General features: G+C 38.3%; 1 protein-coding gene across 1 annotated transcript in view; it reads right to left on the bottom strand.

The window, feature by feature from the left end:
* ASPM (assembly factor for spindle microtubules) overlaps positions 1-13,444 on the bottom strand; it is a 63,868-nt gene extending 50,424 nt beyond the window's left edge. Inside the window, 3 exon segments of the mRNA XM_021682500.1 lie at positions 7,642-9,124; positions 11,180-11,323; positions 13,151-13,444. Coding sequence (XP_021538175.1) covers positions 7,642-9,124; positions 11,180-11,323; positions 13,151-13,444 — 1,921 coding nt within the window.
* Between the last annotated feature and the right edge of the window lie 1,007 nt (positions 13,445-14,451).

The raw sequence follows: 14,451 nt of genomic DNA, 5'->3' as shown, positions 1-14,451 counted from the left end.
ACTGCCTGTTTTTATATGGTCTACAATCTAAGATTAGTTTTCACATTTGTAAATAATTGGGGGAAAAAATCAAAATGATTGTATTTTATGACACATGCAAATGACATGAAATTCAAATTTCAGTGTCCATGAATAAAACTGTATTGGAACACAGCCACATTTATTCATTTACACATTGTTTGTGGCTCTTTTTCCTTCTATAGTGGGGGAGGTTCAGTAGTTGTGATAGAGATCATTTGGCCTGCAAAACCTAAATATTTATTATCTGGACCTTTAGAGAAAAAGTTTGCTTAGTTTTGATTTACTGGGATTGCAAATCTACGTCAATTGTGAAAGTAAGGAACACAGTCAAATTGTGACATATTTATGAGGTTATACGTCTCTTTGTATTTGAACCTTTTAAAAATAAAGAGGGAAAAGTCCTCATTCCAAAACACCACAGAATCTGGTACCTCTGCATGGAATCATTTTATTCTGTGGGAATGCTTTCGTGGGACCATCTCACAGCTCCTTACCACTCAGAGAGGCCAAGTAAAGTGCCTCCCTTTCTGTGCTTCCATGATTCCCTGGGCATAGCTCAGTCAGAGGACTGAGAGCAGCTTGAAGACAGGAATTATACCTTTTTTCCTTGTATCCATAGATCCTAGAACAATGCATAGCACACAATAGGCCCCTTATCAATACTGAATAAATGTATCTTGGAAAATTGACTTCTTTCTTTGCTCTCATGGGTTTGCCAGAATGCAAAGGGTCAGTATTTCTTAGTGAGTGTTACCATGCTTTCATATGGGCTCATAAGTCAGATACTTAATGTGTCCAATTCTCTTTAAACCTCACAAAGAGGCCCAACTAGGTGGCCACCTTAAAGAAACTGTCATTCATTCATCATTTATTGTACATCTCGTAGGAGATCACAACAGGTATAGGTATGTTCTTTATTCTCAAAGAACTTGTTATCTGGTCAGATAATATCTATAGGAAACAAGAAATACAAGCAAAGAAATAGAGTTAACATACGAGATGTTACATATGCTGAATTCAAATTTGCTTAAGGAACATACCTAGAGGGAAAGCCATCAAGGAGTTAATAAAAGTTGACTACAGTACTTGAAACAAGTGAAAGATTTGAATTAGTGAGAAAACAATAGGTAAGAAAGTTAACAAGAGGATACATGGTCAGGAATAAGACACGGATGCCCACTCTTGCCACTTTTATTCATCATAGTATTGGAAGTCTGCACTAGAGCAATTGGGCAAGAAAAAGAAATAAAAGGAATCCACATTAGAAAGAAGTAAAAATGTCACTACTTGCAGATGAAATATTATATATAGAAACTCCTTAAGACTCCATCACAAAACTGTTAGAATAAACTAATTCAGTAAAGATGCAGGATACAAAATCAATATACAAAACTACAAGACACTGATGAAAGAAACTGAAGACACAAATAAATGGAAAGATTCCAGACTCATGGATTTAAAGAATTAATGTTGTTAAAATGTCCATACTACCCAAAGCAATCTACAGATTCAATGAAATCCCTATCAAATTTCCTATGGATTTTTCACAGGAATATAACAAATAGTCTTAAGATTTCTGTGGAACCACAAAAGCCCCCAAATAGCCAAAGTAATCTTGAGAAAGAAGAACAAAGCTGGAGGCACCACACTCCCCTGATTTCAAACTATATTACAAAGCTATAGTAAACAAAACAGTATGGTAGTGACATAAAAACAGGCACACAGATCAGTGCAACAGAATAGAGAGCCCAGAAATAAATCCACACATACATGTTCAATTGATTTACATTCAAAGGAGGGAAGAATATATAATATACAGTCTCTTCAATAAATGGTATTGGGAAAACTGAACAGCCACATGCAAAAGAATGAAGCTCTACTACTATATTATGCACAAAAATCAACTCAAAATGGACTGAAGACTTGAATGTGAGACCAGAAACCATAAAGCTCTTAGAAAAAAAAAACAGGCAGTAAGCTTCTTGACTTGGTGATGATTTTTTGGATCTGACATCAAAAGCAAAGGCAACAAAAGCAAAAACAAACAAGTGAGACTATATCAAACTATAAGCTTCTGCACAGCAAAGAAAATCATCAACCAAATCAAAGGTAACATACTGAATGGGAGAAAACTCTGATGGGGGTTAATATCCAAAATATAGAAAAAGAACTCAAACAACTCAATAGCAAAAAAAAAATCCCCCAAATAATCCAAATAAAAAATGGGCAAAAGATCTGAATAGACACGTCTCCGAAGAAGACATACAGACGGCCACCAGACACATGAAAAGATATTCAACGTCACTCATCATCAGGGATATGCAAATCACAACCACAATGAGCTGTTATCTCACACCCATTAGAATGTTTATAATCAAAAAGAATTAATAGTGTTGGCAAGGAAGAGGAGAAAAGGGAACCCTGGTGCACTGTTGGTAGGAATGTAAATTGGTACAGCCAATGGAAAACAGTATGGAGGTTCCTCAAAAAATTAAAACTAGAGCTACCATATGATCCAGCAATTCCACTTCTGGGTATTTTTATGAAGAAAACAGAAACACTGACTCAAACAGATACATGCACTCCCATGTTCACTGCAGTATTACTTACAATAACCAAGATACGGAAACAACCTAAGAGTCCCTTCAATGGGTGAATGGATAAAGAAAATGCTATATATATATATATATATATATATATATATGTATATATATACACGGAATATTATTCAGCTATAATAATGGATGAAATCTTACCACTTGTGACAACATGGAAAGACCTTGAGGGCATTCTGCTAAGTGACATAAATCAGACAGAGAAAGACAAATACCATATGATCTCACTTATATGTGAAATCTAAAACAAAAACAAAAACAAAAACCAAGTTCATAGATACAGAGAACAGATTTGTAATTGCCTAAGGTGGGGAGGAGTGGGGGTGAGGGGGGTCAAAAGTATAAACTTCTAATTATAAAATACCTAAGTCATAGGGATGTAATATACAGCATGGTGATCAGTTAATAATACTGTACTGCCTATTTGAAAGTTGCTAAGAAAGTAAATCTTAAAAGTCCTCGGGTGCCTGGGTGGCTCAGTTGGTTAAGCGACTGCCTTCGGCTCAGGTCATGATCCCGGAGTTCCGGGATCGAGTCCCGCATCGGGCTCCCTGCTCAGCGAGGAGCCTGCTTCTCCCTCTGACTCTTCCCCCTCTCATGTACTCTCTCTCTCTCTCATTCTCGCTCTCTCAAATAAATAATCTTTAAAAAAAAAAAAGTCCTCATCACAAGAAAAAAAATTATGTAACTATGTATGAGGTTAACAACAGCAAAAAAAAAAAAAAAGAAAGAAAGAAAGGAAGATAAATGATGGAATGACAGGACTAGCATGGCAAAGAATGTTGTGGAATATAAGTTAGCAGGCAGGCTGGCTACATAGAGGTCGCATGAGGACGACCTTAAATGGCAGAATAACAAGCCTGGAAATAATCTGATAACAGCAGAGAGCCACTCCAAGTTTCCTGAGCAAGGGAGTGGGAAAGCCAGATATTGGATACCACTCATTGCCTCCATCTATTTTGGCACATCAGAAATTTGAGGCCAGTGGATCCCAATCACTATCATCTTTGGTCAATGCCCAAAATAAAATCCTTACATTTACCTGTTCCTTCTCTTACTTAAACCATAACAGTATAGCAAAATATGGTAGAAAAAACATTTACTTTGTAGTTAGGGAGACTTGAGTTTCAATTATAAACTTAATTTTAGTAGCTTCTGTGACCTTGGGCAAGTTAGTGACCTTTTTGAGTCTGATATAAGGGAGTTGGAGAAGGAAATCATTCTATATAGATGGGACAATAAACTTGAAATACCCTAAGGACAGAGCATGTTTGAGGATTCAAGGATAACAAGGAAGCCAGGGTGGTACAAGCAGAGTGAGCAAGGGGGAGAGAGGTAAGAGTGAAGTGGGGAGATGGGTGGTAATACAAATCTTACAAGGCCTTGTACATCATTGTAAAAACTTTGGCTTTCAGTGAAATGGGAAGCCATTAGAGGGTACAGAACCAGAGAACATCAGAATCCAACTAATTTTTAAAGTATTACCCTGGTTGCTATATGGAAAATAGACTATAGAGAAGCCAAAGGTGAAAGCAAGATCTATTAGTAGGCTCTGCAATGAGAGACTAAATCAGGTGCCACTGGAAATGGTGAGAAGTGATCAGATTCTGTATTTAGAAGAAAGGGAAGATAGGATTCATCGAAGGACTGAATTTGGAGTCAGACAGACTGAATTTATAAAGAGAAGATTGGAGAGAAATACACTTAAGGACATTACAAGGTTTGGGCCTGAGATGAGAGGTCCCAACAAGAAGTATTGTGATGGGAATGACATGCCAGGTAGGAGTATCATGGTAGAGGGGACAGCAAAGGTTTGGCTTTGGACAAATTAAATAAAGATGTTCACTAGACAGTGAAGCAGAAATGTTATATGTTGGATAAAATAAATTTGAGGTCCATCCTAAAGATACAAAATTGGGAGGCCTCCATGTATGGATAGCACTGAAAACTATGAGATGGAATGAGATCACTAAGGGAATGAGTAAGACTCTGAATATGAAAAAGGGGGACACCTGGGTGGCTTAGTTGGTTAAGCGGCTGCCTTCGCCTCAGGTCATGGTCCCAGAGTTCTGGGATTGAATCTTGCATCCTTGCTTAGCAGGGAGCCTGCTTCTCCCTCTGCCTGCCGCTCCCCCTGCTTGTGCTCTCACTCTCTTTCTGACAAATAAATAAATAAAATCTTCCAAAAAAAAAAAAAAAAGAGTATGAAAAAGGGTCAGTAACTAAGCCTTCACTTACTCCAAGATTTAGAGGTTGGGGTGATAAAGAGCACTCCACAAGGAAAACTGAGAAGCAACAAGTAGGAAAAGAACCAGGAGGGAGTGGGGATGGCAGCATCATGTGTTCCAAGAAGACAGAGGTTCAAAGTATCAGTTTGTAATAGTTCAAGATGAAGATTGATAAATATTTATCAGATTTAATAGTGTGGAAGGAGGTTTTAATAACCTCGACAAGAAAAGTTTCAGTAGTCAAAACCTGACTGAAGTGGGTTCAAAAAAGTGGAAACAGCTAATACAAGCAACTTTCTAAATGATTTTTTTACATTAAAAAGCACCTTTTAATTCAGGTAAATGTTTACACATAAAAGTATACATATCTCAGTGAACAATGACAAAGTAAACACTTAGGTTCTTTCAAGGAGTCTTGCTCAAAAGAAAGCAGAAAAATGGAGCAGGGGCTAAAGGAGGGATAAATGGTATTAATAAGTTTTCGTTTTTTAAGGGATGGAATAACAGCATATTTGTATCAGAAATGACTCAGTAGGGAGTAAAAAATTGGAAGATATGGGAGAAAGAAGACAATCACTAAAGCAACATCCTTGGGTAGAAGGGCACAGGATCTCTCGTACGAGTAAAGAGCCCAGCCACATCGAGTGCATAGACACTTCATGCTTTAGTAAGTGGGAAGAAAGCAGTGGATGAAACACAAGTAAGGGTGGTAAATGTTGAGTGTGTTAAGGTTTTCTTCAATACTTCTACTGACTCAATGAAGCAAGAAGCAGATCATCAGCTTACACAAGGTTCAGAGGATTATCTCTGGAGCCTAACTGCCTGGGGTAGAACCCTAGCTTTATCATTTACTACCTCTGCGATCTAGGCAAATTATTCAACTTCTGGGTGCACTGATTTCCTTATTTTGAAAATGTACTGATAACAATTATTTTGTGTGATTGTTATTAGTATTAAAGGAAGTAATAGCAAAGCACTTACAACTGGGTCTGACAGAAGACATGCTCAGTAAGTGTTACCTACTATTCTCAATCATGGGAGAGGAGGAAAGAAAAGTGTTAGAGGTTTCAGGAGAAAAGAAGGGAGAGATGAGACAGTCTGTAGCAAAGTGTAAAAGTCAATAAATCCAAAAAGACATAGTCAAAAAGAGTTAAGGGCTTACTTGAGATTTGTGGTCATTAATTTAAAGAGCAACCAGCAAGATTCAGGCACAGAGCAGGTAGAGTTGGACTGGGATTGGAATTTGCTAGACAAATATAATGAGGGGAAGAGAGTTGAATCGAATGATCATGAGTTCTGTAATCCAAGCTGTAGAAGTAGGAAAGTAAGGACATGTCAGAGTGAGGGCTGCTGAAACCATGATGGATTAAAGGATTGTATGTGTAGGAAGGGGAGAAAAAAATGTTTGAGTTGGGTTTCTAGAGAAAATGCTAAAATCATAGAGATGGTGATTAGAGATGGAGATGTTTTTAGGACTAAGTACGTTGGAACTAAAAGGCCCAGATATTGGAAAGATCCTACAAGGATTTTGAAATGATAAAAAATAATGATGGTTGTTTTGGAGAAGCCAAATGAACCAAATGTAAAAATCTTGAGAGTAGTCTTTCATTATTACAAAGAGGAATATAGGTGGAAGAGAATGAAAAATGAACTTCAAGCTGTTTTGTTGCTGTTTGTTTTCTTTTCGTTTGTTTTCAAGGATAAAGAAGAAAAAAAATAGTCTAGAAGTAGATGTGAGAAGGAAGGTGGACCACTAACCCATCAAGAGGTCCAGGGTCAGAGGAATAGGAAAGAAAACAGACACAACTTGAGAGGGTTGCAATGAAAACAGTGTTTTCAGAAAAGCCAGGTTTCAGCAAGGTAACAGAATGAGGGAATGTTTATAAAAGACAATGCTAATGAAGGACCATGAGTTCAGAGGGCACAGACAGTTTAAAGAGCTGGAGATTAGGGGATGTTCAAAGAGAAATGAGATAATAAATGAGAGGATGTTCAAATTAGGGGGATGTTCAAAGAGAAAGGAGATAATAAATGAGAGGATGTTCAAATTAGGGGGATGTTCAAAGAGAAAGGAAATAATAAATGAGAGAAATGAGATGTGTGATACTTCTTGGGAGTTCTAGGATTCATTTAAATTATCTGCTAAGTAAGTAGTGTGATTCATTTTCCTGCCTGGAACTTGACTGTCATGAGGTAATTTGGGTTAAAAGGGCATGATGGAATTAGTCCTGTTTTTGAGGCAGACTTGATGGTAAGGCTGCGAGTAGTGGGGAAGGAACAGTGATGTTTTTCCCAAAGGAATGCAGAGCTCTGGGACCCTATCTTCATTCCTAATTAATGGCTAAGTAAAGGCTGAGGGAGAATAATGTCAGGAGGTGCACAGAGTATGCAAAGGCCTCTTTTGCATTTTCTCAGATGGTATGATGGGGGCCAGGCACATCACTGGGTCTTCCAGTCAGGGCTTGGACCTTAGTGAGGCAAGTAAAGTACTTCCCCTGGGTATAAAACTTGAGGGGTGCCAAGTAACTCTGTAATCAAGATAACTATTTTAATGCAGTTTTTTTTTTTAACTGAAATAATGCAAAATATCAAAGTTTCATTAAGAACAAGATCAAAACTATTTTAGGATTCGGCCCCATCTTCTGCTAAGCAAACTGGTAAATGAAAAGTGCAACTTAATTCAAGCTTATCAATAGGAAACTTACTAAACCAAAAGAAAGAGCAAATATGCACCCTATAGGTATAGTTTCATTAAAGATTTTATAAACGAGACTCACCAGTTTTCTTCTTCAGGTTTAATTTCTCTCTGTTCATATGTTTTGAGATGGGTATTACCAGTTTTTTCGTTTTTTTAACAGTTGATGTTTTAGATTCCACAGGAGAAAAATGGATTCTTTTGATTTCTTGTACCTCTGTATGTTCTGTAACTGTAATTCTAACATTTGCTTCGTCCCTGTCTCCCTCACTCTTTCTTTTACGGGCAACTAAAGTGGTTTTTGAGGGAGGAGTTATTACATTTTTATAACTTACAGATTTATTGCATACTGGATCTATAACTGGAAGACAAGATTGAAAACCATCTTTCTCTTTTTGATTATCTGTTACTGTTTCAAATTTGCCTGCTACACTGTTGAGACATCTTTTTGCCTTTGGTTTATTAGTCTCTTTTTGGTTTTCTCTGGTACAAGTGGGTTTACTTTTAGTAACAGTAGCAGAAAGTATTGGGCGTCTTTTAAGTTTATCATGGCTGTAACTAGAAATATCCTGAATTGCAGAAAATTTAGGTTGATTTTTTGTAGAACTGTAACAATTTGACTTCATTTCTAAAGCTTTGGGTTCTTCAAAAATAGCTTTGGGAGATTCTGAACCCTGACATTCAGGAATATGAGGTAAAACTCCATTTGTTCTCTGATCTTGAGGAGACTGTGAGAACTGAGAATTTTTATTTGATGATGGTGATAATTTACATGTTTGCTGAGATATACATATATATGCCATATTATCTTTTACAAATTGATTTGGAGATAGAATTGGATTAATTGACTCTGATTCTAGATCCTGATTTAGTCCATAATTATCATTTATGAAAGAATCAGGACTTAAGATTGTCCGGTAATTGTCATGTACAGTTTTTGATTCCAAATGCACATGCTTTGAATTATTATTCATGAACGTATCTGATGAAAGACACGCCACCACCTCTAGTTCATTATTAGCTGCACGGCTGTTATTTACAAATGAATCTGGACTTAGAAAATTTCCTTGGCTTTGTGTAATGTTCAAAGTGGAAGAACAGTTTGGGGTAAGAATAAGTTTACTATTCTCTTCAATTTGGCCATTAATACTATTTGTGGAGTTAAAGGAAGTTTCATTTGCAACTCTCTCACTAAAATTAAAATCTTCCAAAACGCCGGCACCTTCTACTTTCAACAGCTCCCCATTTTCACAGGCATGAAGAGATGTGTATGTTGTAGATCGACGTACAGAAAGAGGCAAGGAAGTCTCACTATGGCATTCTTTGAAAATGGGACTAATAGGTGATATTGGTATTTTATTTTCTTCAAGGATTAAAGAACTGTTTTCTCTTGGGGAACAGCCTTCATTCATAGCCAAATTTTCACAAGCTTGTAGTGGGTTCCTAACTCTGTCAACATTTTGTGAAACACAAAATGTTTTGTTAACATTTTGAATACAGGAAATCCTCTTATTACTTGAAGAGGCTGACATTTTCTTCTTATTACTCGTATTCCAAAGACTCCTCTGCAAAAAATAAGCAAAACATACAGGTTAAGTTGATAGCTACTGAATATTACCTTTAAATTAGCAATATTATATATGTTACCTCAAGACTTATCAAAATAATCTTTCAGAGGAGTTAAGATGATGGAGTAGTAGGGGGACCCTATGCTTGCCTTGTCCTTCAAGCACAGATAGATAAACAATCATTCTGAACACCCAAGATATCTAGAAATAAACCTAATCAAAGAGGTAAAAGATCTGTACTCTGAAAACTATAGAACACTTATAAAAGAAACTGAAGATGACACAAAGAAATGGAAAAACATTCCATGCTCATGGGTTGGAAGAACAAATTTTGTTAAAATGTCCAAAGCAATCTACACATTTAATACAATCCCTATCAAAATACCACCAGCATTTTTCACAGAGCTAGAACAAACAATCCTAATATTTGTATGAAACCACAAAAGACGTGAATAGCCAAAGCAATCTTGAAAAAGCAAAGCAAAGCTGGAAGCATCACAATTCTGGACTTCAAGCTCTATTACAAAGCTGTAATCATCAAGACAGTATGGTACTGGCACAAAAACAGAAACATAGATCAGTAGAACAGAACAGAAAACGTAGAAATGGACCCACAACTATATGGTCAACTAATCTTCAACAAAGAAGGAAGGAAAGAATATCCAATTGAAAAAAGTCTCTTTAACAAATAATGCTGGGAAAATTGGACAGGCACATGCAGAAGAATGAAACTGAACCACTTTCTTCCACCATACACAAAAGTAAATTCAAAATGGATGAAAGATCTAAATGTGAGATAGGAAACCATCAAAATCCTAAAGGAAAACACAAGCAGAAAACTCTTTGACATTAGCTGTAGCAACTTCTTACTCAAAGGTCTCTGAAGGCAAGAGAAAGAAAAGCAAAAATGAACTACTGGGACTTCATCAAGATAAAAAGCTTCTTCACAGTGAAGGAAACAATCAATGAAAGTAAAAAGGTAATCTAAGGAATGGGAGAAGATACTTGCAAATGACATATCTGATAAAGGATTAGTATCCAAAATCTATAAAGAGCTTATCAAACTTAACACCCAAAGAACAAATAATCAGGAGATGGGCAGAAAACAAGAACAGACATAACAGACAATTCTCCAAAGAAGACATCTAGATGACTAAGAGACACGTGAAAAGATGCTCAACATCACTTATCATCAGGGAAATATAAGTCAAAACCACAAAGAGATAGCACCTCACACCTGTCAGAATGGATAAAATTAGCATAGGAAACAACAGATGTTGGCAAGGGTACAGAGAAAGAGGAACCTTCTTACACTGTTGTTGAGAATGCAAACTGGTGCAGCCACTTTGGAAAACAGTATGGAGGTTCCTCAAAAAGTTAAAAATAGAACTACCCTCCGACCCAGCAATTGTACTATTGGGTATTTACCCAAAGGATACAAAAATACCGATTCAAAGGGGCACATGCACCTCAAAGTTTATAGTAGCATTATCAACAATAGCCAAATTATGGGAAGAGCCCAAATGTCCATTGACTGATGAATGAATAAAGAAGATGGGTATATATACACAATGGACAATTACTCAGTCATCAAAAAGAGTATGTTGCCATTTGCAATGAGGTGGATGGAGCTAGAGTGTATTATGCTAAGGGAAATAAGTCAGTGACAGAAAGACAAATATCTATGATTTCACTCATATGTGGAATTCAAGAAACAAAACAGATGAACATAGGGGAACGGGGAAAAAAAAAGAGGGAGACAAACCTTAAGAGACTCAACTATAGAGAACAAACTGAGGGTTGCTGGAGAGGAGGTGGGTGAGGGATGGGCTAAATGGGTGATGGGTATTAAGGAGGGCACTTGTGATGAGCAATGGGTATTATATGTAAATGATGAATCATTAAATTCTACTCTTGAAGTCAATATTACACTATATGTTAACTAGAATTTAAATAAAAATCTGAAACAAAAAAAACACAAACAAAAGACTTCTCAAAATTTTTACATGTTATTTCCTTAGAGTAAATCACAGAATGATTAAAACTGATTACCTTTTTCTTTTTCTGCTCTTCTGCATTTCCTAGTAATATAGCTTGGTGTTTCAGAACATCATTTACAAGAAATGTCACAATCTCTCTTACTCGGCCTTCTTTTAATGGTGTCCAATTAACAGAAATAACTATTTTTTCTTTAGGCTATAATCAAAGAACACATTTTGAATGAGTATAAAATAGTGATGCATAATAATCAAAACATATTATGTACAGTTTAGAATACAGTAGATGATTAATAATTGTTAGTCACCAATGCTCTACACCCTAATAAGTTTAATAAGTCAAATATATTTTCTTACCCTATCTAATTTCATTATAAGGAAAAAAGCCACTAATAGTAACAAGGTTCAACAAGAAAATAAAATTATAATAAAATCTTAATTGCATCTACACCCCATAGCCTGGCAGGAATTTGTCAAATGCAAAACCCTGACAATGACAAAACAAACTGTGTCCATCGTTTTTCAGAGGAAAAAAGACAAGTTTTGTTTTAAAGTAGAAACCATAAAACATCATAAACAGCTAGTTTTACGGACTCCAGGAAACAAACTGAGGATTTCAGACGGGAGGGGGGTGGGGAGATGGGTTAGCCTGGTGATGGGTATTAAAGAGAGCACGTACTGCATGGAGCACTGGGTGTTACACGCAAACAATGGATCATGGAACACTACATCAAAAACTAATGATGTGGGCGCCTGGGTGGCTCAGTCGTTGAGCGTCTGCCTTCGGCTCGGGTCATGATCCCAGGGTCGTGGGATCGAGTCCCGCATCGGGCTCCCTGCTTGGCGGGAGGCCTGCTTCTCCCTCTCCCACTCCCCCTGCTTGTGTTCCTGCTCTCACTGTCTCTCTCTCTGTCAATAAATAAACAAAATCTTTAAAAAATAAAAAAATAAAAAATAAATTAAAAAATTAATGAGGTAATGTATGGTCACTAACATAAACAAACAAACAAAAACTTTAAAAAAGTGAACTGTTTTATAAAACAGCAAATTCTAACAAAATAAATTGAAAAACCCCATAAAACAACTCTAGTCCGCATAATAAAAAGAAATAAAAAGTATTATATAGATGGAAAAAAAAAATCTATCTTCGCATAGAATGAAAAGCAGGCACTCCTAAAGTAGAGGGGAGAGACAGGTACTTAAAGTGTAACTGAACCACTGCTGGCTCACAAGTTAATGGACCTCAGATTAGAGCTCTTCCCACTACCTTATGAAGCAGTTGTATAGACTAGTCAGACTCCCTCAGCTAATGGTTTATTTTCACACTTTCAGAGGTTCTCAATGGGAAGGCCACAGCAGTCAAATAAGAATATAAATTCTCTAGCTTTTGGTAAGAGGGATGGGAACATTACTATGGCCAACGCAATGCAGAAAAGCTACCCAGGTTGTTCTTGAAGCAACAGTTGTAAAATTAAATTTGATTCACCATTAAAACGACACTGTAGCAGAGGGGGAAAAAAGGAGTATGATATTAAAACTTACGCACCACCCATGCTTGTTTTTTTGCTGTAGACACATTCAGCCAAAACAAAGCTCACTATTTCTCCTGCATAAGTAGTTACCCTGACTCTATTTGGAGTTAGTTTCCCTAATACATATGGACACTAAAACGCATATTAAGATGACTGATAGGAAGCAATAATTTTTTAAAAAGCTGCTCTAACCAAGTTATTCCTGGCAATCCTAAAAATAAATAAATATATCTATTAAAATGCTTCTGAGGATGCACCCCGCACGCGCGATGATGTGCTGTCACCGCCCAAATTAGCACTTACCCTAACCATCTATAGAGCAGGTGGGATAAGGACTAGCCCAGAATCAGTGAAAAGGAGCTAAGGCGTCCTTCGTTTGTGGGTGTCTTTTCCAAGTCGCGCCCCCCGCCCCGCCCCGCCCCGCCCGCCCAAAGAGGGCACAGGAGAGCAAGGAGCGGGGGCCCGGGCCCGGGCACGCCCCGCCCACCACCTACCTGCAGCTCGAACCAGCGCTGCGAGACGCTAAAGCCCTGCTCCGCGGCTGGGAAGTGGGAGATCTTCACTTCAGCGACCTCGTCGTTAGGGTTGTCCAGGACCAGAGGCAGCGTCCGCGAGGCTCCCAAGCGCACATCTCCGAAGCAGAGGAAAGGCGACCTGCAGAAGTGGCTGAGAGACAGGACCGGCGGGGAAGCTGCCGCATCCTCGGCCGCGGTGCCCCGCAGCCCAGCCGGCGGCCTCCGCTCGGTGGGGCTCACTTCCCAGCTTCGCCCCACACGCCGGGTCGCCATGGCAGCTTCGAGACGCCGCCTAGAGATTCTGGCGCAGCTCTCACAAAGCTGCTGCGGAGCGGGGACCCCGGCCGCGGCCCCTCGGAGGCGGCTTTGATGGTCGTACAGCGAATTCTAGCCCCTCTCGTTTCCAGTCGCCGACACGCCGGAAAAAAAGAAACAGACGCCACAAATTCGCACACTCCAAAGAGGAGCAAAACAAGTGTGGCCCTAACCTCCGTTTAAACTTCTCGCCTCCACCAATGGGCGCGCCCGGGAACCGCCCACTTCCTGACAAGGCCAATCAATGGGCAGCAGCCTCCGGCCAATGGGACGACAGCGCCTTATTTAAACAATTACAAGGGCAGCCGCTCGCTCTGCGTGAGGAGGGCGAAAACCTTGGTGGAGTCTTGGCGACACCCCAAAACTCGTGGTTTAGAATTGAAATTAGCTTATTTGTAAACAGGTTGGGTTAAAGGGAACAGAGTAACAGCATTTCCACAGTAAATGTAGCAATCATTGCGGGTGCCCGAGACAACCTTAGGTAAAACCGTTAAGTAGGCAAAAATTAATTTAAATCATTCCTCTCATCTAATAGACCCCACCCATAATTATACTAATTAGCTTTCCTTTTGCGGTTTCCTGGGGAGAGATGGGAGAAAAATGAAGAAAATTAAATTTACAGTTGTGTGAACGTGCTTATTTCAGTGACTGACCATACAAGGGCTCAGTAATTTTCCATGCTGGTTCTTACCTCAGGATTCAGGGAGCAAAACTAGATAAACAAAGAAAACCGAGATTCCCAAGAATTCGTAAGTAATGGTTTTGACAGCCAGTGCCCTTGACAACTTCTTGGTTTTTAACTGTAGGTATCTAATAATAATGATTATGGCTTGCATATTGCTGTTACTATATTCCAGGGATTGTTTAAAGTCCTTTACACATTTACCTCAACTTTCACTTCAACTCTGTGAAATAGCTCCTATTATTTGTATTTTACAGATGAACAATACAGAGCATACAAGACA

This window comes from Neomonachus schauinslandi, chromosome 6 (assembly GCF_002201575.2).
Source record: "Neomonachus schauinslandi chromosome 6, ASM220157v2, whole genome shotgun sequence".
Taxonomy (NCBI): Eukaryota; Metazoa; Chordata; class Mammalia; order Carnivora; family Phocidae; genus Neomonachus; species Neomonachus schauinslandi.
This window is presented reverse-complemented; position numbering and strand designations above follow the sequence as displayed.